Here is a 25,948-nt window from a genome sequence, read left to right as displayed (position 1 = left end):
TTAAAACTATCTTTCTAGACTGTACAATTAATGAGTAATGTGAACAACTAGAATAATGGAATTCCAGCCAATGACGTTCACAATCTTAAAATCATCTTCTATAATATACCAACAATTGCTGATCAAATTTTAACGAATATCGATAAACAGTGGCTACTGCATACCAAAATCATTTTAGTTATCCATTCACCAGTATATCGATCATGAAATACGTTAAAAAAGTTAGTCAATTACACTACAGGGATGTGCCTTCGTTACGGATGAGACAATTGTAGGCAATATTTAATGAGCTGCGAATTTCTGTTTCTAATACATAGGTTAAGGCACTCAACATTCTATCATTATATGCAACTAATTATAAGTTTTATAAGTGTTACGTGTAGGACTGAAAAAATACGTATCCATTAGTGAAGTTATATATTATAAAAACTTTGCAAATACTATATGAGAGTAGCTTGTTTAAATGTTTTTAGATAAACGAACTTTTGGGGAATCCAATAACGTAAAGGAAAGTAATTTTTCTTAAATGATTATATTGCTATAATATCAAATATAAGTTTCACGGGTGGGACATGCTCGAATTAAAAGCCTTTGATGAACCTATTAATAATAAAAAATCTATTTAAAAGGTTCAAAATGTGGTTCAACTCAAGGAATCATTTCATGGGATAAATAAATTAAAGTTACGGAAAATTTCAAGAATTTTCACTCTCTAAGGCGTTTACTTAGATTCAGGGCCATGAAGAAACCTACTTATTTTGATAAAAATGTATACTGTACGTAATTAGTTTCTATCTCTATAAGGATTGTAGGGCATATTAGCAATGCCTACTCATTTCTAACAACTGTTTCTGCGTACTGGTCATGGGTGGGTCATACTTCATTGTTGAATAATTCCTCAACAACTTCGAAGAAGTCAAAGCTGAATTGGTGGATTTATTTTAAGCGAGCTCTAGCATTGTATAATAAAAATGAAATAAAAGAACGACGACGAGCGGCCGCCGTGGTGTGATGGTAGCGCGCTCCGCCTACCAGACCGAAGATCCTGGGTTCACGCCACGGGCAAAGCAACATCAAAATTTTAGCAACAAGTTTTTTCAATTAGAAGAAAATTTTTCTAGGCGGGCTTGCCGGACCAGTGTATTTCTGTCATGGAAAGCTTCTCAGTGAAAACTCGTCCGCCTTGCAGTTGCCGGTCGGAGTCGGCATTAAACAAGTAGGTCCCGTCCCGCCAATTTGCAGGAAAAACTAAAAGGAGCACGACCGAATTTGGAAGAGAAGCTCCGCTAATTCAGAGATTAAGAGAACGACTTGCAATATTTAGAATTAAAACTTTCGAATTTTTTTGTCACGGGTAGGACAAAGCTAATACTACTCCATACATCTAATAATAAGAATATTGGGTTTACATTTTTTGGCACTTAAATCAGCTTCATTAAATAAAGATAAGTTAAGGTAGTTATTTTTCTTATTAATAACTCGAGTGGGAAATCAAAAATTGTTTGACAGCTTTTTTCAAAATAAACTATTTCAACCTAATTGAAATTGTTAAATCAGCACTTTAAGGGCAGTTTTCGCATGTGAACTTTACAATTTATCTTCCCTATAAATACAAACAAACAAAGCTGACATCGGAAAACGGCCCCAAGAGTAGTATTTTTAGGTTGATTGGAAGTTTTTGCAGCATTTGTACACATACTGTCTCCAGTTTTATAAGAAAAAATATCTCCGCACCAAGGTTCACTTTCTCATGGAACCTCCCTACAGAACTCGAGCCACGGCGGTATTCAAGATTTTTAAACTTATCACTATTGAACTAGAATTTGTGGTGTCATTCGAACTAGTTTTAGAGTCGCATTTTGCCATCCGAAAAAAGATATTTCATAGGGCATCCGTATCGTAAAAATGCGAGTTTCTTATATAGAGAAAAGACATTTAGCTCAATATTTGTGAGGTAGCTTACAACTAATAGTTGGTTTGGCAGCAATGTAGTGAGCACATATGTATATATGTACATACAGAAATCAATATAAAAATTCGAGACTAAGCGCACACAACATACGAAAATCTAGATAGAGTAACTCGCATAACGCAAAATACGGCCTTGACAATCAAATTGATTTTTGATTTTCGATATTAACACTGCATCCATTTGGCGTAGACAACTGCACGCCCTTTTATGGTGATGCTAAATAGGAAATCAGTTCAAAAAGCATTCATCTGAAGCATTATTTTGAAGCATTCTTTTTAAATGCTTGGGTACCATGTATCCGATGCTCGTTGTCATTGAGGAAATATGATCATTCAATTGCTAAGCAAGTTCGTTGCGTAATTTAGTGTGGTTTGATGAAATATTCGATCTCTGATTCATAAAGCACTACAAGTTTAGCCACAGACAGACTGTTATTCTTAATTGTAACCTAAATAAGGCAAGGTTTTTCAGTACAAGTTCAGCTCAGTTTGTCAGTTAAACTACGCTTAATCTTATTTTGCAGTTTTTCAGTCTACTTTAACTGAAGTTTAAGCTGAGTTTAAGCGGCCGATCTGGAGGTTTAAACTCTAGTTAAATAGTAGTCGAATATACCCAACAAGCATTAGAAGCTGTTATATAGATAATAAAAAACCAATGTTGCCGTACAAAAAAACCTACCCCAAAGGCGGCCTTAAACTCTGACTGAAAAACTGCTCAGTAGTTTAGCTGGAGTTTAAATTTGACTAAAGTTTAAGCAAACTAAGTTTAAGCTTAGCTTAACCAACTATTGAAAACCCGGGCCTAGATCGACTAACCCTGTATCTAATTACAAAGATATTATTATCTATTGAAATCTACTCCAGTTCTAGATACAAATACCGAATCCATCGATGGCTAAGACAAAGTGTGAGAGATATTTTACTAATTATTCAAGGTTTCCTACTTCGGTTCATATGTAGTGTTGTACCCGATTTATTGCACTCGAACTCAGTTGCAGTTTTTATAATTATTTTTTATTTTTTTATACTTTGTACATATTTTATTTACATAAATAGTTACTCACACATGCTGCATAAGTAAGTGCATAGCAAATATGGATTATGTATTAGGGTGGGTCGATTTGTACGGACGAAAGTGCCATCGATTTTTCGATAGCATTTGGGCTCAGGAAAAAAGTTCCACTACGCATACCCAAAAAATTATTTTGGAGCCTGCGAAATTTAATTTTTTTGACTTTTTCCGACTTTGATTTTTAAGGTTTTTTCATGACATTGAATGAAATTTCGCAGGATCGAAAATTATTTTTTTTGGTATGTGTTGTGGAACTTTTTTTTCCTGAACCCAAATCCTATCGAAAAATCGATGGCGCGATATCGGTTAATAAATCGACCCAGTCTAATATGTATGCCATATTACTTTATTGCCTAAGTTTTAGCTTGTCACCACTTCTTATGTTCACATTTTAATGGAGATGACATTATTTGCGTACACAAACCTTGCAAGCTTAACTAAATCATGTTACTTAAAAGGAAAATTCTTTATTTCGCATTTTAATTAGCAAACTTACAAGAGCAAAAGTAGGGCACAAGGTTTGCATATATCATATTGGAAAAAAATATCTGATACAGGTGAAGACAATAAAGAACACTTAAAAATTAATTATACCCAATTAAAGAGAAATCACCAATTCCCCTTAGGCGTTTTAATCGCATCTCCAGAATCTGGCATCATATGCAAATCATGATTTCCGAGAGAGTATGTTACGCCAGGAAACTTACTCGCAGTCGATCCGACATAAGATATATATAACATATGTTAGACGAATGAGGTAAACGTTTTGAATTTCCCATTCTTTCAATAAGTTTTTAATACCCTGAACATGAATAAAAACGATATTGTGGTGCTACGCTCAAACAGAGATTTAATTTTATATGTATATTAAAGAGTTTGTACTCTATTATCATGCAATCAAACACTTTCGCCCTGTTATTTATGGGACACGAAGTCATTTGCTTGACGGTCTTGTGGTGCCCCAATTAACGCAGCTCTGGCAAGATATTAGCTATGGTTTCACTCTCTGCCTCACAAAAATCGTGCTTGGCTGTTGTTCACATATTTCTCACATATTTGAATCTTGAATGCAATTCTAGCTTTTCAAAATATTCTAGCGAATTACTTACTTTCTCGATACAAAAACGCTTTCTTTATCGACACTTTTCGTCATATCGCTTTACTAACTTCTTTCTAGTCCTATGGAAAAGTTCCTTAATACAGAATAGTTTTCCTATATAAATTACGCTACGCTTTGAGGGAAGAGTTCTTCCCGAAAGTTTTCTAATTTTTGTTTATTTATTTTGTAGAATAAGTTATTTCGGAAAATTTCCTAAAAATAGGACTGTTTGCATACTTTTCACAATATTGGGTCAAAGATATGCCACATTCAGCCATGACCAATGTTTTAGATAAGTGACCCACGTGTAGCTGGTCGATCAACATGTTTCCTACCGCATATCTTCCAACTGATATAACCCCTATGCCGTATCACGTCACAAACCTTCGTATACAAGTATGGCAAAAATTTCGAAAATTTTATATTTTCCGAGCATATGTATGTATGTAAAACTCATCTGCTTTTACGATTGCTACGCTTTTGGAACGTAAACGATGTTAAGTGAAATCGTTTTTGAGTCGATGGCGTAAAAGCTCATGTGATTCAAACTGCTTGTCGGGGCGTTGTTGTTGTTGTTGTTGTAGCGATAAGGTTACTCCCCGAAGGCTTTGGGGAGTGTTATCGATGTGATGGTCCTTTGCCGGATATAGATCCGGTACGCTTCTGTAACACAGCACCATTAAGGTGCTAGCCCGACCATCTCGGCAACGATTTATATGGCCACATTAAACCTTCAGGCCATCCCTCCCTCCCCACCCCAAGTTCCATGAGGAGCTTGAGGTCGCCAAAACCTCGTCTGTTAGTGAAACAAGATTCGCCGCGGATAGGTGAGGTTGACAATTGGGTTTGGAGAAGCTATATATTGCGCTGGCAACCTGAAGGGGGCGCTAGACAGCCCCTTGAATCTGGTATTTTAGTCGCCTCTTACGACAGACATACCCATACCTACCGTTGGTATATTCTGACCCCCTAACCCGCTGTGGTCTTGTCGGGGCGTACGGGTACCCTATTGGCATCAGTGTCAGTGCAAAACTAGATATTTTCCTATAGGGTATATACGTACACAATACGTAGCAGAAATTCCTTGGCTTTTTTAATCAGCTAAGATTAATGATACGAATGAGAAATCCCATAAATATATACTTGTAGGACTGAAAGAATAAATAAAATTTTGAACTGCAATTTTGAACTGAATTGCACGGCTAACTAAGCGGTTGAGGATAGAAATCATATCTGAACTCATATATCCCCTGAAGACGATCTCCGAAGGAAAAAATAAAAAGTTTGCGTTTTTTAATAGACATGACCTCGAGCCAGTTTTTGCTAATTATGTTCTATCGAAAATTTATTGAACCGAAAAGTGGTTTGGGCTGCGGTTCCGATAAAATATTTGTCATTGTGAATTGATACAAGTGGCGAATGTTTGAAAAAAACATTCACAATAGTAAACAGCTGGATCAGCTGTTGAATCGTTGTTCGATTTATTAAATGATTCGGTCAATATTGTTTACCAAACATATTTCTAGACGATTGGTACATTGCGCTACTTACATATTGTGACGAATATTAGCAACACTAAGGGATAATATTATCTCTAAGCCGATACTAAGCAGTCACTTGTATCTACATAAACAAATCAATCATTATGTCTACACATATGTACATGCAGCAGAGGAGAGATACTCACAAAAGTATGCAATCATCAGCAAAGTAGTTCTCACACATACACATGCATATTTCTGAGATACTCACAAAAGTATGCAATCTTCAGCGAACTATTAAATTCTAGAAGGAGAAACGTCTAGAAATATGCGAACTAGGAAGCCGAAGAGTATAAACGCAGCACCAGCTGAGGCATGAGCAATCAGTTTGATTTAAGCACGCTATCAGTTGCGAAGTATAAGTGTTGTTGTGAAGTATTTTCACAGTAGTCTAATAAAGACCATTTTGCATTATTGAATATTGGAGTTATTTATTCAACAGTTTAGCGATACGAACGTTAGTAGAAGGTTGCAAATAAGCGGATTTTCACTAAATCCGTTACAATATTTTAAAATACTTGTTTAACTGGATGCTCATATTTTCTTTATTAACTAGATTTTAAAAATCAATATTAATTTGTAGTTTCATTTTCCGTAGACTCATTTAAAAGAAAAGTTCGTTTGAAATATGAATGGGCAATTCATGGCACTTTAATTTATTAACCGCGAGCAAAAACAAACCCTTCTTCCAATCTTTGGCCATTCATGACAGCCGTTCTCCCTGTCTGAAATTATTTGACAGATAGGTGTGGCAATGGAGTAAAAGAAGGATTTTTCACTTGTATGAATTTACAATGATATCTATAGACGATTTCGATGCGGCTAATATGTCAATCATTTAACAAAAAAAATGGTTATCTGGTTCAAAAATGGTCACGTTCCTCGGTAAAAGTCCAAAAATCTGCATTAGAATATAAAACAAAGCTAAAAAATGTTGTTTGAAAAAAAGCCTACAATCGTTGTGCGCATATTAGAATAGAAAACCCTTTCCGAGAAAATTTTAAAAGCTAGGTGGAATAAAAATAAGCAACATATTTTCAAATCATCCTCGAATTGGTCGTATTTCCAACAAATGTGTACTACTGATTAGATATGCACTAAACCAACATAAGAAGCAATGTCCATTTGCAAAGGAGATGCGAACTAAACTGAACATGGAAAATTTTTGCATACTTTAAGGCGACATTTCCTTTTTTATTCACAGTGGTCTTTCGAACACCATTTTTTGAGCAATTGCCATCAAACTTTGGCTACGAGGAACATTGGGTATCATCGCATAAAAAGCGACAATTGCCTCGGAATCGATTTTCTATATATAAGCTGGGTATTTTGCTTCTGTAGAAAAGTGGATTTAACTGTAGAGATCGGGCCTGAGCAAATGAGACCCATGGTTTTCGTTACCCATAATGCGTAGCTCGAATCGAAAATTAGTTCTCTTCGAAGGTGGAATGCGCTATACGCTACGCTCGGCTAAATCTGTTATTTATCGTTATTAACTTTCTGCCTTTAGCTATTTGAACAGTTTTTCAAAAAGTGGAATACTTTATTATCATTCATTTCATTCGTTCAAAACATGTTTATTTATTCTACGCTGTGTTTAACATACCTTAAAGCCAAAACCTCCACACCACGCATTCTTTTAATTATGGAGACATCGCTGAGATCACTTCCCCTGTAAATAGAAATAAAAAAAAGCTTTTAATTAAAAACTTGATATGATTCATTTTGCTTGTCATGAAGTTTTTTTTTTTATATGAAGAAATACACGAAGACAATGTACAAAGGTAGAGGGAGCATTAATTTGTACTGAAAAAAAACAACTCAAAAGATAAGTATGCTTTAATATTTTTTAACAACCAAAATACACAACTTCAATTCAATTTAACGATTTATATCTTTGCTTGAATTTATTATTTATTTGATTGTTTAGTTAAAAAAAAAAATGTGTTTGAAATAAATAGTACAAATCTGAAATTTCGATTGATTACTAAAATATTGCAAATATGGTTTAAAATTTCTGATAAACTTTTAATTCGATAATGGAAAGTTTTGGTTTGAAGGAACTGTTTTTCAAACCAATGCCAATGCTGTAGAGATCTATGAAGCGAAAAAGTATTAAAACTATGTAGTATTTTCCAAAGATGAAAGGGAAACCGCCGTTGAGTTTTTCGAAAAGTTATAAACGATTTTGTGCGTCATTCAAACAAAACAAAAGCGATTAAAAACAAGTAAAGATGTCTAAGTTCGGGTGTAATCGAACATTATATACTCAGCGTGAACTTTAATTGTACATTTCATTTCAGATAAATTACTTTTAAAATTACGTTTAAAAAAATTCTCTCCCCACTTCCTCTTACAATAAAACTTGATGCGTGAAATGTCATTGATTCAAAACTATTTTTTGCTAAGTTATAGCTTATTATTCTAGTCTACGAGCCTTTTAAAAATCTTTCATAAAAAAGTTGCCGTGGTCTTTAACTAATCCCGTCCATTTTTACTAGAAATATTTTCTGCTATAGGGAAAATTTGTGTGCCCAAGTTTATTACGATCCGTTAATTTTTCTTCGAGTTATGACTCTCGAAACATAGAAAATTGCTTAGTCATAAAAGGGGCGGCGCCATAACCATTTTCAAAAATTTTTGTGTTTTCCAATTTAATGTTATAATTCAATTTAAAAAGTAAAATTGTATTGATACAAAGCCCTTTTTCGCTAAGATATAGCTTATTTTATTCGTCCAAGACCCTTTTAAAAATCTTTTATATAAAAGTGGGCGTGGTCCTTAACCGATTTCGTTAATTTTTCTTCAAAGCATTCCTTATAGTAAAGGAAACCTCTCTGCCGAATTTAGTTACGATAGGTTTAACGATTTTTGATTTATGACATATAACATTTGTAAAATTGATTTTATCACCAGTGGTCGGTGCCACGCCCATTTTAAAAATTTTTTCAAATTCTTATCAAGAGTCTCAATATCAGTCAGCACGTCAAATTTCAACATTTTAGGTGTATTATTTACTAAATAATCAGGTTTTTTGTGTTTTCCAAAATGTTATATATATAAAAAGTGGGCGTGGTTATCATCCTATTGCGCTTATTTTCAATACCAATCTATTCTGGGTTCATATAAGCTCGTGTACCAATATTCACTCAAGTTATCGTGTTAACGGACAGCCGGACGGACGGACATGGCTCAATCAGTTTTTTTTTTCGACACTGATGATTTTGATATATGGAAGTCTATATCTATCTCGATTCCTTAATACCTGTACAACCAACCGTTATCCAACCAAAGTTAATATACTATGTGTGCAAAGCACGCTGAGTATAACAAAGAAAGCTTTTTGAGCCCACGAATGCACTTCAATCACAGAGTAGCAAAGGCGCAAGCGCATTCTGATGGAAACTTCACTGATAAACCAGTTTTATATGCGTATTAGGCCGGGTCGATTTGTGGGGAGGCAAAAAAATCGCCCATTGCTCTGTGAAAATCGTATTCTAGGGATCAAAATAAGAAACTTTGCCGAAGGAACCATACCTCTAAAACGAATTCTGATATCCCCCCCCCCTTGGGCGTAGGGGCAAATTTTGAAAAATCCCACTTTGAAATGCCTATGTTTTTTCTTTTTGGAGTTTATTTTTCTCTTTAGAAATTTATTTAGTCAGAACATATGTAAATGAAAAAATGAATTTAACTTAGTAATAGAAAAGAAATTAAAAAAATTATTAGAAATTAGCGTTTTAAAACCAAGCCATCACTGTGATGCATTTGCATGTCGTAAACATAGTTGTGTGGGTTTTTTTATTCAACCGTGACACAATTGCAGATCGTAAAATTGCTTGTGTTGTTTTTTTTAAGCCACCACAAGCCACAGCAGGTAGAATTGAAATTGCCCCTACCCAAAAGTTCGACCCAAAGGGGGGGACATCAGAATTCGTTTTAGAGGTATGGTTCCTTCGGCAAAGTTTCTTATTTTGATCCCTAGAATACGATTTTCACAGAGCAATGAGCGATTTTTAAATCGACCCGCCCTAATGCGTATGTACATTTTTGAGCGTTTAGAAGAATAAGTACAAAAATGTTCATGAGTATGTAGTCTATATAAACCATAGATATACATACATATTAATATATGGCACTTATGTACTTAAGCAAGTATTCATGGAAGTTTGACTAAATGAGTGTGTCATGCTTGGAAAAGCGTTAGCGGGTTAAGTGGAAAACGCTTTTCGGTTGGCACTAACTTTCGGTACAATTAATTTTGAAGAGCAAAAATGTGGGAAAATTATTTGAACCAGAAACAGAAGACGAAAAATATTTAACAATAAAAACAAAAACGCATGCAATGTAGATGGCCCCCTTTGGGGTCGGAATGAAACTAAAAGAAGTGGATTCATGTGCGCTTCTAAAGACAGTTAAACAAGATAGTGAGGGCGTACGTTGTGAGTTTGTGAAGAAAGTTACATATGTCTTACAAATAAAAAGGGCAAGTTCAATGAGAATGATTTAATGAACGTAGGTAACCAACCTGACAATGCACCAATACACACTGGCCAAAGCAACGTTTGACTAGCGCCCAAGAGTCGTTTACCTTGGTAACAGTTAATGATTTGAAAAAAAAAAAACAAAAATGAAATGGAACTTTTTTCTCCAGTGATTTTCGGACAGGCTCGTTCGGGATACTAGTCGAGTGCTTTACTCACGAAGATAACTCCCACATATGGACATTGGGAGGCTTTCAGGAAAGTATTTGGTGTAGGCAGCCCAGTAGAAAAAAAGCTAATATACTGAAAGCTGCAGGAACACGCAGATACAGAGCATGAAGACCAGGCTCCAACATTTTCCAACTTTGTCATACTCTTGAAGTTGAAGTAAGAATTATCGAAATAGGATTTTAAGATATATCGGTATCGAATTACAAAAGAGTCCATAATTTATTATTTTGTATCGAAATTCATGTCTCTATTTTTATACTCAGCTGAGCAGGGCTCACAGAGTATATTAACTTTGTTCGCATAACGGCAATCCGTAACGGCATAAACTAATCGAGATAGATATAGACTTCTTTATATCAAAACGATCTGGGTGAAACAAGAATTCATTTAGCCATGTCCATCCGTCCGTCTATAAACACGATAACTTGAGTAAATTTTGAGGTATGTTGATGAAATTTGGTATGTAAGTTCCTGGGTGCTCATCTCAGATCGATATTTAAAATGAACGAAATCGGACTACAACCACGGCCACTTTTTCGATATCGAAAATTTCGAAAAACCGAAAAAGTGCGATAATTCGTTACCAAAGACGGATAAAGCGATGAAACTTGGTAGGTGCGTTGACCTTATGACGCAAACTAGAAAATTAGAAAAATTATGGACAAAGTGCGTGGCACCGCCCACTTTTAAAAGAAGGTAACTTAAAAGTTTTGCAAGCTGTAATTTGGCAGTCGTTGAAGATATCATGATGAAATTTGGTAGGCACGTTACTCCTATTACTATATATGTGCTAAATTTTAGCTAAAAATTAGCGAAATCGGATGACGAACACGCCCACTTTAAACAAAAAAATTTTTTTAGTCAAATTTTAACAAAAAATTTAATATATTTACAGTATAAAAGTAAATTATGTCAAAGTAAACATTCGACTCCAGTAATGATATGGTGCAACAAAATACAAAGATAAAAGAAAATTTCAAAATGGGCGTAACTCCGCCCTTTTTCATTTAATTCGTCTAGAAAACTTTTAAAGCCATAGATAGATAGATAGATAATTAATTGAGGATCGCACTGCGACCATTGGTCTATTGTGCCCTCATCTGCTTCACAACACCTCATCCAAGCCGACATCACTGATGAACCCTAGCAGTTCACCTGGCTTGAGGGATTTGATGTGAGAATGCTCTGGCCATGGTAAGCCCATAAACTTAGCTCTACGTCTTGAGATTGCATCACACTCCAGGAGGATATGGTCCGCCGTCTCCGCTGATCAATCACAAAATCGGCATGTGTTGTTCGATATTATACCCAGCTTTTGCATGTGGCTGTTCATTCTACAGTGTCCTGTAAGAATAGCTGTTAGAATTCTTAGGTTATTTTTCGAGAGGCCTATAAATGCCCTGTATTGAGTTGTGCAGTAAACCCCTAACAGTAGCTTAGATTGTCTCAGGCCTGGCATATTACGCCAGTGTTCTTCCCTCTTTTCCTTTTCTTCTGCTAATAGATGCCCCCTAATTTCCTGTGGGCCTACTGGCAGGAATGGCTCAGGACCAATAGGTCGTATCTTTGCTGCTACTCTGGCCAGGCTGTCCGCCTGCTCGTTTCCCTCGAGTCCCCTGTGGCCAGGAACCCAGGCCAGCAGTAGTTCATTGTGTGCTCCTAGCTGATTCAGCTTTTCCACGCACTCAAGGACTAGTGCTGATTTTATTTCAAATGCCGAGATGGCCTTAAGGGCGGCCTAGCTGTCACTGAGTATGGCAACTTTCTCATTGGAGTATTTCCGCTGAAGGTTCAGGTCCGCGCACTGGCTTATGGCGAATACCTCCGCTTGAAAAATGCTTGGGTATGCTCCCAGGGGTATTGATATCCAACGACTCCAGATCCAATCCCCTCTGGGGTCTTCGAGCCATCGGTATACCATACTATACTGTTTAGCTGCCGAATGCTCTCAATTCTGTTTTCTTCCCACGTACCCTTGTCTCCCAGTTCTACTTTATATCTTTTCTCATATACTATCTGCCTGAGGATGTCATCCCTCGGGAGTTGAGAGATTGGGATCTTCTCTCTCAATTCCTCCATGTTCCGGGACGATATGACTTTACCTTTGCCCGAGCCCTCCTTGACGATATTAAGGAGGGCTCGCTTGGCTGACTGCTCTATCGATATATGCAGCGGGGTTAGATCGAGGATAACTTCCAGCGCTGTTGTGGGGCATGTGCGCATGGCTCCCGTGATGCACACACATGCCAGTCGCTGAAGTTTTGACAGCGCTTGCCTCGTCGTCGCCCTAGTTGTTCTCGATGCCCAGGCTATTGAGCCATATGTTACCATAGGTTTTACTATCATGGTATACATCCATCTTAGCACGTGTGGGCTGCAGCCCCATGATTTGCCTGCTAGACGTTTGCATACCATGATGGACCTCGTGGCCCTAGTCTTCAAGGAGTCGAAGTGTTGTTTCCACAAGAGCTTGGTGTCAAAAGTGATCCCCAAGTACTTCACTGCGGTTCCATATTCTAGTTCCACGCCATCTATTGTTATTGCTCTCAGGGCTAGTAGGACCCTTTTTCTGGTGAAGGGGATGATGGTTGTCTTAGATGGGTTGATGTTAAGACCCACATTGGCGCACCATTCCCTTGTAATGTTCAATGCTCTTTGTACTATGTCACAGAGTGTACTCTCGAATTTACCCCTTGCAATTATGACGATGTCGTCAGCATATCCTTGGCATCTTATGCCATTGTCTGATAGCTTTTGCAGGAGTTCATCCACTACTAGGCTCCACAAAAGGGTGCTGCCTTCTTGAGCTTCAGCGATTCTTGTGCGAAGTAGATTGTCAATCCATTTCTGGATTGGCATCTGAACTCCTCTTCTCTGCAGCGCTATGTTTACGCTTTCGTGAGATGTGTTGTCAAAGGCACCCTCAATATCAAGGAAAGCGCAAAACACTGTTTCCCCTGTTTCGAACGCCCTCTGTATTTCAGATGTTAACTGGTACAGAGCCGTGTCCGTGGACCTACCCGCTCTGTAGGCATGCTGGCTATAATGTAGGGGCCAGCTCTTGAGGGCGTTCGACCTGATTTCTTGGTCTATTCTCTTTTCCATTGCCTTCAAGACAAAGGAGGTTAGAATTATTGGTCTGAAGGACTTTGCTTGTGAATAGTCCTTTTTACCTACTTTTGGTATGAATACTACTCTTGCTCTTCTCCACATCGTGGGTATATATCCCAGTGCCAGGATATCTCTCATGATCCTGGCGAGATGTGGGATGATCTGTGTCCCTTGCTGCATTAGCGCCGGGTAGATGCCATCCACCCCGGAGATTTGTATTTCTCAAAAGATTCCACTGCCCATCTGACTCTGGCCTCACAAAAGAGGGAGTTGGCTAGTTGCCAGTCCGATGAGGTTGGTCTAACTCTGGGAAATACAGGTTCCGGTACTTGCGGGAGGCCTCAGGAAAATGCGCTTGTAGCAAGGCCTTTGCTCGCTCTTCCACCGTTTCGGTATAGGTACCGTCTGGGAGCTTAATTGCTAGGTTTGTCTGTCTCTGCTCTTTGTCTAGGGCCTTGTTTAGCCTTGCCGCTGCAGGCGTGCTAGAAATTCCCTCACAGAAATTTCTAAAACTTTCCCTTTTTGCTTTTCTTATCTCCTTATTGTACTTAGTTAGATTCTGGGTGTATTCCTCCCAGTTGTCGGTTCTCCTTGCCTCGTTAAAGAGTTTCCTGACTTTCCTCCTTAGCAGCGTCAGGTCATAAGACCACCAGGGGGTTGCCTTCTTACCCTTAATCAAGGAGACACGGCAACTGGAGTTATAGGCATCTATCATTATTTGATTTGCCCTTTCCACCCTGCTCTCTAACTCGGTACAATTGGTACCTCTGACTTTACTCTTAAGGCTATCTATGTTAGCTTCTATAATATTTTTGTAGCTGTCCCAGTCTGTTCTCCTGGGATTTCTTCTAGGGTTGGTTTGCCCCGATACAGCGCCCAGCTCAAACCTTATGATTCTGTGGTCCGAAAGGGAGGGTTCTTCTGAGACCCTCCATTTCGCGATCATATTCTCAGTTAGGTTGTTGCCGAGCGTTACATCAAGGACTTCTGCCCTAGCTCTCGTAACAAACGTCGGTTTACTCCCGACGTTGTATATACTTAAATCATTGCTGGCTATATATTCTAGCAAACACTCACCCCTTTGGTTGGTATCACTGCTGCCCCATTCCGAATTGTGGGAGTTAGCATCGCTTCCTATGATTAGATGAAGTTTCGCTCTTCTGCAGTGAGCTACCAGCTTCTGTACGTTATCTGGGGGGACCATGTTGTCGTCCCCCGGGAAATAGGCTGCGGCTAGCACAATGCTGGAGTCGTCCCCATTGATCCTTGCATCGATTTGCACCGCCACCAAATCTCGACTTAAAAACTCTGTAATGCAAAAATAGTTAATATCTGTTTTAAGCATTACACATGCTCTAGGTCTCTCCTGGGAGAGATCCCAAATTACTTTACTATTACTCACATTGAGGCCCCTCACCTGTTCCTTGTATACCCAAGGTTCCTGTATGAGGGCAATGCCCAGATCATCCGAGGCAAACTCCCTCGCCAGTACAGCCGAGGCTACAATGGCGTGATGGAGATTGATTTGGGCTACCTGGATACTTATGCCGGTCATTTTGGCCCGGCCGGCCTCATCGGGTCGTCGTAATCCGACAACCCGCTCTCGCTGTCGTCCTGCTTGTTTAATGCCAGCTCCTGGAGGTTCAAGCCCTCTGCCTCCGCCCTTCCTTCCGGCCGCTCACTGTTGCCTGGTTGCCTCCAGGGTCTCACATGGATCAAGCCATACCTGTAATGCAGCTTGAAACCATTCCTACGAGTGAGCTGGTAAGATTCCTCGTCAATGCCCAAGTCGAGACGTAGGCCCGTTTCTTCCGCGCTACAGTTTATGATGCGCCACCTTTGCGTTTTGAGGCCCTCGGTTTGGTTCGCGAGGAGCCGGATCACAAATTCTTTGGGGCGTTCCGCACTCCTGGGGAGGAACATTGTCACATTATGTGTGGGCGGTATATCATCCCCGCGCCTCGTACATAATGGTGGCCCTGTCCACCCCTCGAGTGTTGGTACTACCCTTTCGAGCCACTTCGCTGTTCTCTCGTCCTCGCAGTCTACGAGGAGGAGCCCTGCTCTGAAATACACCCCGCAAAAAATTAGGGCATGCCCACACCCCCTGAACACTCCCTCCATTATCTGTTCCTGGAGAATCGTCAGGTCCTCTTGACTGAGGGCATCTGCTGGGTAGTTCCTGGGCAGCACAGCCACTCGGATACCCCTGAGGGCGTCCGAGTAGCTCTGCTGCCTTGGTGCTATCTCAGCGGGTAACCCGGTCGCTCTGGCCAAATTCTCCCGGCGCATGGTTGCTGTGTTCTGCGGAGCAAGGGCCCGTTGCCTTTTTGAGCTGGGAGTTTCTTCCGGTGTGATCTGCCCGATCCTACGCTTTTCAGCGGGACCGGGTGTATGCTGGCCGGCTGCCGCTGGCTGTGCTCTGCTTTCGCCTCTATTCCTCCGTTCGGCGGTCGCTGAACTCTGCTCGTTGGCTGGTTTATGCCTGTGCTCGTCTGCCCTGGCTCTTGCCTCCCTGGGCGACAGGCCCTCCTCAAGGTATCGGAGATACCATTTTATACCTGATCCACTTAGTCCCAGGCGCCATTTGTCCGTAAGCGATCCTGGTCTGCCCGGTGGTGGTAGTGCAGGTTGCCTGCCTCTGTTATGCCTTCTGTTGGGCTTCCATTCTTCCCGGTTTCGTCTGGTGTCGTTCCCTTTCTGGGTCCTATCGCAGCTGCCTTGTGAGCTGCTTCCAGAATCATGCTTCGACGGTGATCGCCCATGCTTACTCGGCTCTCTAGAGGGCCTGCTAGGATGGTTGTTGCCACCTTCTTTCGTATGTGTAGAGGTGCCGTCGGAGCTACGTTTACTGTACCTCTTTCATCGGGAGGCCCGCGATGCTCTATGGTGGTACTGGGCCCACCATGGTTCGCGGGTTTATTGCTCAACGCCTGTCCCTCCTGCTCCCCTTCCTTGATTTGCCCGCGCTGCTCACCAGTGGCCGAGATGCCTCTGGGGATCGCGGGTTTCGTCGCCTTTTGCTTGTTATGCTCTTCTGGCCCGCGTTGCTTTCCTTGGGTATCTGTGTTGCCCTTTGGGTTCGCGGGTTTAAGAGCCGGTTCTCTGCGCACTCCAGCGCTGGTGGAGGGAGATTCGTCATCCCTCATATACTCTAAGAAGAGCATTGCCTCCTCTCTCGAGAGGCTCTCCAGGAATTGCCTGGAGTACTTGCGTGGCCTGCTACTGCTTTGCCCGCTGCTCTTCTTGGAGCCCGTTTTCTTTGTTTCGTTGCTGTTGTTGTTTGGTTTTTTGTTGTTGTTTTGGTTTTGGTTTTTGTTTTTCTTCATTATTGTCGTACGACAACATGCTTGACGTGGCAAGCGTAGTTGTCAAAATTTTTATTTGGGGAACTGGGTTGGTCCGCCGCGGCAGAGCCCCTTGACGCGGTAAGGCCATGATTACTCCACAAGGTGGCCCGGTGTTGGGGAGGCGCCGTTATAATACAGCCGGTGTTGTGGACCTCCTGGCTGCAAACCAGTCCAATGGGCACGGTGACGCATGACACCCTGGATTAGGAGGTGCCATAAGTCGAACAAAAATTTACCAATCCTTGTGAAATTTGGTAGGGACATAGATTCTATGACGATATATGTTTTCTGTGAAAATGGGCGAAATCGGTTAAAGCCACGCCCAGTTTTTATACACAGTCGACCGTCTGCCCTTCCGCTCGGCCGTTAACATGATAACTTGCGCAAAAAACGATATATCTTAACTAAACTTAGTTCACGTACTTATCTGAAGTCACTTTATCTTGGTATAAAATATGGCCGAAATCCGACTATGACCACGCCCACTTTTCCGATATCGAAAATTACGAAAAATTAAAAAAATGCCATAATTCTGTACCAAATATGAAAAAAGAGATGAAATGTGGTAATTGGATTGGTTTATTGACGCAAAATATAACTTTAGAAAAAACTTTGTAAAATGGGTGTGACACCTACCATATTAAGTAGAAGAAAATGAAAAAGTTCTGCAGGGCGAAATCTAAAGCCCTTGGAATCTTGGCAGGAATTCTGTTCGTGGTATGGCATATATAAATAAATTAGCGTTACCCGACAGAAGATGTTCTGGGTCACCCTGGTCCACATTTTGGTCGATATCTCGAAAACGCCTTCACATATACAACTAAGGGCTACTCCCTTTTAAAACCCTCATTAATACTTTTAATTTGATACCCCTATCGTACAAACACATTCTAGAGTCACCCCTGGTCCACCCTTATTGCGATATCTCGAAAAGGCGTCCACCTATAGAACTAAGGCCCACTACGTTTTAAATAATCATTAACACCTTTCATTTGATACACATGTCATACAAACACATTCCAGGGTTACGCTAGGTTCATTTTGCTAAATGGTGATTTTCCCTTATTTTGTCTCCAAAGCTCTCAGCTGAGTATGTAATGTTCGGTTACACCCGAACTTAGCCTTCCTTACTTGTTAATCATCATTTAGGAGGCCAGCTTTAAACAAAAGTGTCTAGAAATTTGTGGTTTGCGACGTAACACATTCATACATTTGTTTAGATATGTTTGTGTTGAATTAAAGTATGTATGCATGCAGTTATTTGTTCAAATCTGCTTTACGGTCGAGGGCAACGGCATTCGCAGGACACATCCATGCGTAGCGGGCTCTGAGTTGTCAAAATACATACATACATGCGTTCATGTAAACAGCCAGACCACAAAATGTGTACTTTATATAAAGCTTATTTTATTTCAGCAATGGCTTTATGGGTTGAAAACTGAAACGTGAACACCGAGGCAAATAACATCGTCGAATATCTTACATCGGTTTGAAAAGTACATATTTCAAAGTGGAGTTGTCACCAATCCTAGACAATGTATTCGTGTTTATGATACTAGTTACGACCAGCGTAAAGCCAATCGGATGATGCGTAACGTACTATGTTCATAGGTTTTTGCATAGCAGTTGCCATTGCCGATATAATTACAAGGTCGGCACGTATTACAAATTATTAAAACGTTCTATCATATTAGCCATAGCGTTGCTCTCAACATAAAACACTGTAATCTTAAACTAAACAAATTTGAATCAGGCCAATGCTTATTGGCCATCGGAGCGCGATGCTGCCGCAGTGTCTCATATTTCTTCTTATCACTCGTACTATTTTTTGATGGGTAAGTTGTCATATAACTTCCTATGTAGTTATCCCTCCTTTGTAAAAAGTTGAGGGTGTTGATAAAATCCAAAGTAATTAAACTCACAACCAACAAAAACAAATAAGGAAAATGCAGTTACGACTGCAATTGCCATTGCAATGGACAATGGATACTGGGATAGATAAATGTGTGTGAATGTTTGTTTGTACAATGTTGACAACGAATTCACTTGGAAAGTGGAAAGAAGCCAATGACACCGCTAGTGATGCCGTCAACCAATTCAACAATAACATAAAAAACCAACAAAGATAATAATGCAATCGAATCGGTATCTAAAGCAACGACAAGAACAACGGGGCATAGTTGAATGCACTCGTATAAAAGTGATAGTACATGCCTACATTTGTTATATAAGTGTGTGTCTTTCCGGTCAACCAAATGCAAAAATACGAAAAGTGGCAGCACGAAATTTTTTAAATTTAAATGAATGAATTCAAATTAAAGTTAAAACTAAAACTAAAATTAAAACTATATTCTGTGTTTTTTTTACAAGTTTATACAATCGCATTCGCGGCAAAAAAGAAACGCTTATCATCACTTAGATAATGTTTAGGAGACCCATCTAACGGCAATTATTGAAGACTCACGGGTTGTGCTGAATAGCGGAGACACGCACCTCTCTTGGTCAATAATGTATGACACAATATTCGAGCATTTAAAACTTGTTTACAAGATAGAAAGTAATCACACAGGCACAACAGAGAAACACACAATAACAAATAACCACAAATCAATTAACACACCAAAACAACAAACCCACAAAGAGGGTCTAATGACTAAAATTAAGGACTTTTACCTGCCTCAGTCAGTCACACAAATCGATCAGTAAAAATCACCCTCGGTTCTGAATGAACACACAGCACATACACATAACTAAATATACACAAGCATCAATTTGACAATACTTGCTCATGGACCTACGAACTATAAATGCAGGACAAACGACAACAACAGATCAAAACGAAAATCGATACTGATGATGGCACAACGCTGAAACCGGTTTGTCTCGAAATCAAATTTGACAAGGTATGACGGAAAATCGTTTCAATATACATCATTTATCCACCCTGTCGGAAAACCAACAAAACAAAATAAGTCAAGAAAGAAATATTTTATCAATAGGCCGATAAAACAATTGAAAATTAAAGACTAGAAATTTGTAATTAAAATCTAGGATCGAAACGTCTTTTTATCTATTAATTAATACATGTAAGGCGCAATAACCTCCGAAGAAACACTGCCAAGGGGCGACCCCGCTTAGAAAAATTATATTCTAATTGAAAAAACTTGTTTCTAAAATTTTGATGTTGTTTTGACCAGGGCGTGAACCCTGGGTCTTTGGTATGACATCACACCACGGCGCCTGTTTATCTATTGCATTCGTAAAATCTTATAAATTTTTGACGTATTACTGTGCTAAAACGTGTAAAACTCATTAAATGTTTCTGTTTTGTTAAAAATTAAAAAAGTCAAAATTGAAAAATTGAAATTATAACTTGCGAGAATTCTGTGTACAAGTTTTTAAATTTTCATGAAAATTCGTAGAAAGTGCTAAAGTTTTCAGATTATTTTCGAAAGGGACTTTTTTAACACCTCATTCGTGTTCTTTTTTCTTTCAGACCTCACAAAAACAAATAAAAGAATATAACTGTTAAAATGTGCTGGTACTTTTGGACTCGTAGATGGACCTGTGTACTTAAAAACACATTCTTATTTCGTAAAGCACTTACATGAAACACTTTGGACCTACTCAGTGTAGTTAATATACATATCTTTAGATTTACATATTCAGTTATATATAGACATTTATTCACTCACCAGCAGTTAAGTTTTTTGATGGACCCCAAATCGGATTGCTTGGAGCGAGCAATGACCATTTCCTCGGTGAGGCGCGTCATTGTATTTTCTTTCTATTTTTCGTTTATAGCACTTTTTGTGTTTTTATATATAGTTTTATTAAATTTCTTTTTACTGCTACAAAAAAAAATGTTAATAACAACAATAATAAAAACCATTTCACTTTAACTTCATTTTTATGTTGCAACTCAATTTCGCGAACACTTAAAAACTAAGCTCAATTACACGAGTTAATAATCAAAAACAATCAAAAAATTATAACTGGCTTAGGAGTAATGTTATTGTTATTATGTTCAACGAGTGGTCGGTCTTTTATTACACTTTTATTTACACATAATGTGCATTTTATATACTTCCATACATATGAACATGCACACAAATCTATTTACATTAGCCTCATACGAAGAAAAGAAAAAAGCCCGCCCCTAAATTTTAAATTTTAATTCAGAGAGCTTTAGAACAGTAATTTTTAAATTTATATGTCATTACTTTGTTCCTGAAGAAGTCTTTGTTTCCTTCGTAATAATGTAACTAACACAGGGATTCACAAAAAAAAATTCCATAAACATAAGCTACAAATTAAGGAGGTCACTTTAAAAATTTTTTTTCGACCAGTTTAATGCAAACACATCAAACGTACTTACATACAAATAAACTTGATGCGTTTACTTTGCAACACAAAGTAATGAAAATGTGCAACTGCTGCAACAATACACATGCAAGCCCCTCACCTTGTGAATTTCTTTCCGCATGTTTCCCTATGACTGCCCAGAACCGTCTAAATACGCTAGGGTGTGCCACAATTAAGTGATATTTTTTTCTTGCGATTTAAATTTTTTCTGTTAAGTGAAAATATTGATATCCATGGAGTTGCCCATATTAACGCATTTTTCACGTATTTTCGCAGGTTTGATGGTTAAATGAGAAATTGTTGAGAACCTTGCCGAGGGTAAACTGAGCTTGAGGCATATTTTGATTGAAATTATTTTTTAATTTAAATTTACTTCAATGCAAATAATCTCAATTTCTTTTGTTTAAGAAGTCGAATTTTTAATCATCGTTTAATCAAAGGAGTATTTTTTTTTCAAGTGGCACTAAACAAATAAAAATCGTAAAAAAAATGCACGCAAAGTCAAACACCTCACTTACCAATGTTACTTAAGTAATTATCTAAATCAGAAAAATTAAGTACTACTTGATTCTCCTACAATAAATTCAAAACTGTGGCCCGCATTCAAATCTTACAACAAATCAATCAACTACCAATTTTTTGTTGTGCTGGTATTAATTGCACTGATTGACGTAAATAATTTACTCCCTTGAAATGCATTTATGATACATATTTCTGTAATGGTAAGGGTAATTCAGTAATTTTTTTTCACTGTATTTTTTTTTTTTTTTTTTTTGGTGTACAATTGGAAGTTCATATTTTTATTTTGGTTCCTATCCTACTGAAAAAGAAGTTAACTACGAGTTAACTTTAAATTTGGGTCAAATGAACTAGTTCGCATTATTTTTTTTACAGTTGGTTACCCCTTCATGATATGACAACCAAAAAGTAGTGACCAATTGTAATGTTGCATGACTCAACAACTAATTTGAAAGCTAACTTTTTATAGTTGACTAAAGCAAGGTCTTTTGGGGAGCGAGGTTCTTTTTGGATATTTTTATCTGTATGGTAGAATAATAGTTCAGAGTATATTAAAAATAAATGTATTGAAATCGCACGCCTAGAAGACGTAAATATTTCCAACTGTTCAAGCTATTGTTGTTAAAAAGATACCTAGCTTACCTACCACAAGCTTCAAGAACTTTCAAAAAAAATTCATCAAATTTATGCATTTTTCTTTCAAATATCGCACTGTTTTTAAGATATGGAATTTTGAATAACTGTGCACAGATATTTCTTTCGTCATTACGAGTATTTACAGAAGTTCACAATTGTTCTCACTTTTCAGAAATTTCATTGACTCAGTTGACTTAGTTTTACTCATCCGTAGCTTGAACATAGGAACTGAATATTAATAATAAAATAGTTGGCGGCCGCCGTGGTGTGGGGTAGCGTGCTCCGCCTTCCACACCAAAGATTCTGGGTTCACGCCCCGCGCAAAGCAACATCAAAATTTTAGAAACAAGTTTTTTCAATTAGAAGGAAATTTTTCTATGAGCGGTCGCCTCCCGACAAGCATTCCGAGTGTATTTCTGGCATGAAAAACTTCACAGTGAAAACTCATCTGCTTTGCGTCTGTCGACATAAAACATGTTAATCTAATCTTTATTAAAAAACATTTTGAAATAAGTGATTATAAAGATTTTGGTGGTGTCTTATTTTAGTCCTTATGCAAGTCTTCTTTTATGTGTGCAATAAGCTTTATAATATGGCTTATATAGTAGCTCATATTTAGGATATTTACTGAGTATATTATAGTATGTCATAATACAGCAAGTAGTATCTTCGAAACTGCCAATCTTATCACACATTATTTAAGCTTGATTTTATGTGAGTTATAAATCTTGTTGTAACTCCTAAAGGTGACGAACATCTCGTTTGCGATTGCGTTTGCTTATATGCGTATGCGTTCGATTCTTTGCTTTCAAAGTATAAGTTTCGTGGGATTCAAGGGGTTGTGTAGCGCAATATATAGCTTCTCCAACCCAATTGTCAACCTCACCTTCGAGCGGCGAATCCCGTTTCACTAACAGACGAGGCTCTGGCGACCCCAAGCTCCTCATGGAACTTGGGGATGGGGAGGGAGGGATGGCCTGAAGGTTCAATGTGGCCATATAAATCGTTCCCGAGATGGTCGGGCCAGCACCTTAATGGTGCTGTGTTACCGGAGCGTATCGGATCTGTATCCGACAAAGGACCATCACATCGATAACACTCCCCAAGGCCTTCGGGGAGTAACCTAATCGCTACAACAACAACAACAACGAACATCTCGTCCATAGCAAGAAGGTAGTAAGGTGTAAAAAGTTAAAACAGAGAAAGATGAAGTAACAGCTTTACGCTTGTTTCAACTAAATAACAAAACAAAACTAATGAATATAGAGCTATCAAATGACTGTATCATGTGATTATGTTACATAATTCTTTCCGGAACCTGAAATAATGCCCACGCTGCCTTTATGACTTGTAAATTTAAAGCAGTAAAATTAATTTGACTGCCTTTTTATTGTGTTTTTCATAGAATAGTGCGACTTACACAGCTTTTTTGCTTTGAAATCTTCAAATCAAAATTTCGAAAAGGTAGTAAGCGAATTTTGGCGCCTTTTCGCTATGGACGGCAGTATAGGCCTACAGGGTTGATAAATTCTACTAAATGCCTCATAATAATAATTTAAGTTGGATTAGCAGCATGCCCAATGTGAATGTAAGCAACTTTGTGATTTTTTAAAAAAATGGTAATAGTCTAGAACAGCTAATACGTGTCCATAAATGTCAGGAGAGGTGTCAAACGACGCGTCTTGACATCAGTATTAATAACCCAATGGCGGAAAATAAAACTTAGAAATGACCCCGGATCCCTCCGAAACCGGGGGTGGATCCATAGTATTTTTGAGCAGAACACCTTTATGCGTTGGCGGCCTTCGGACGCGCTTATAAAACACTAACATGGCCGGTGCACCAATGGGGTGGGATGAAAATGAAATGCGTGCAATTAATTAATATATTTGTTTATAAGCGCGGCCGAAGGACGCAAACACTCAACGGTATTCTGCGCAAAAATACTATGGTTTCGGAGGTACCCGGGGTAATTTTTCGGTTTTTCATTAATATCTTTTCAACGAGTTAAAATTTCTATGTTCCGCCTTCGCATTATTATTGTCGAAGTCAATACGCGTCTTTCGACAACTATCCCGATATTTTTGGACGCTTATTAGCAGTCGACCCCTGTTCTAGACTTTTACCAAAAAAAGTGTAAGATTTTGTACACAGCGAAGTTGGTCGCGCTGGGAAGGTTTGTTAATATGTGTACTGAAAGCAATCCATTGTAACAATATATAACATGTATGTAAGTATTTAAAATACAGCAGCGGTACTCATCTGACTGAAGATACTACTAGTTACTTTTCTTCCGATGCGAGATTTCTCCCCTTAATTTAATTGCGCTCTTGCTGTTATTTCGCGTTTTTGTTTTTAGATTTTATATTTTATCAAATTGTTGCAAAACAATTTTATTTACCCGAATACAAATTCATCGATTTTTCCGCACTTCCACAATATGATTATCAAAATTTTCTTCCATCAACAAACGCACTTAAAGCTCCATTCCACGTTCTATTATGTATTTCTTACGTTACAACTTTCGCGAATTTTCGTATAAAAATTTTTGCTTTATTTTTTATTTTATTTATTTTTTTTTTTTAATGTGAAGAAATTAAACTTTAACGAGTTTTTCACAGTGAATTTTGGGATTTATTGAAAGTTGCATTTGGCAAACAAATCTTTCCAGTTTATGTTCTCTCAAATTTTCTTTGACTTGCTTGGCACAGCAAGTGTCTATGTAGTACTACGAGGCGTTCACATCATCACTAGAAAAAATCAAACGTTGCTGTCATCGTCCTCACCTTCTCCGTTTTCTCACTCACCATGGCCCGTGCTCAAGTAATTGTTCCCTCATAAACACATAAGCCCGCCCTATATATATACATATATAGGTATATACATATGTATACAGTTATACATTCAAGTATGAATGAACTAAACCTTTAATAATAGTATACACTTTAACGTCCTGCAAGCGTTAGTTGGGATTAGTCCAAAGTACCAAAGTTTATTCATATGCATTGATTTCACAGTAACATGTTGCACAAAACTTACTTCAAACACTACTCAAATTTCTAGTTGACGGAAATACATGCGCCCGCAATCTACACCTCTACTTGTCAGCGCCAACCAACAACTCCATCGGAATGCATGCTCGGCCCCAATACAGAGCGAAGCTCCACGCTCTCATAGCTCATAGTCGAAATTTGATGAGCTTTTACGGCGAATTTATCTTTTGTTTTGCTCCATTGCGCTTGGAATGAGGAATTGGTATGAAGTACACAGTTGACAGAAACTTCTGGCTGGTTTGTTACGAAAATACAGGCAATGTAGAAATGGCAAGAGTCATTTCATGAAATGTTAATATATGTCCGATATGTATCACACGTAGTTCAAACGCTGAGCAATGCTCCTGGAATTGATTTAGCGATAGCTTATAATTTATTCAACAAAAAACACTTTCATGTTATGAGTTACGCTAAAGATACCCAAGTTTTTGTCAAAAAATGTAACGACTTATTTGATGAACTCGACGCAATAAGTTTTTCTTCCAAAAATCCTCTTAAGTACCCTATTAAGCGAGG

At 38.4% G+C, this 25,948-nt stretch overlaps 1 protein-coding gene across 23 annotated transcripts in view; it reads right to left on the bottom strand.

Annotated features, from left to right (window-relative positions):
* The window catches only part of LOC137253508 (dynein axonemal assembly factor 11), a 43,927-nt gene extending 18,404 nt beyond the window's left edge, over positions 1-25,523 (bottom strand). For 3 of the 23 annotated variants that reach the window (XM_067790555.1, XM_067790556.1, XM_067790557.1), the window contains exons 1-3: positions 24,666-25,506; positions 20,555-20,710; positions 7,290-7,355 (exon numbers count right to left, since the gene is read on the bottom strand). In XM_067790555.1, coding sequence (XP_067646656.1) covers positions 7,290-7,355; positions 20,555-20,634 — 146 coding nt within the window. In that variant the 5' untranslated portion in view covers positions 20,635-20,710; positions 24,666-25,506. Of the gene's footprint in view, positions 1-7,289; positions 7,356-20,554; positions 20,711-24,626 lie in introns of all 23 variants that reach the window. The other 20 variants (XM_067790539.1, XM_067790542.1, XM_067790541.1 and 17 more) reach the window with 20 other exon arrangements.
* Positions 25,524-25,948: the final 425 nt, after the last annotated feature.

The sequence above is a fragment of the Eurosta solidaginis genome, chromosome 5, assembly GCF_040869045.1.
Source record: "Eurosta solidaginis isolate ZX-2024a chromosome 5, ASM4086904v1, whole genome shotgun sequence".
Classification (NCBI taxonomy): Eukaryota; Metazoa; Arthropoda; class Insecta; order Diptera; family Tephritidae; genus Eurosta; species Eurosta solidaginis.
This window is presented reverse-complemented; position numbering and strand designations above follow the sequence as displayed.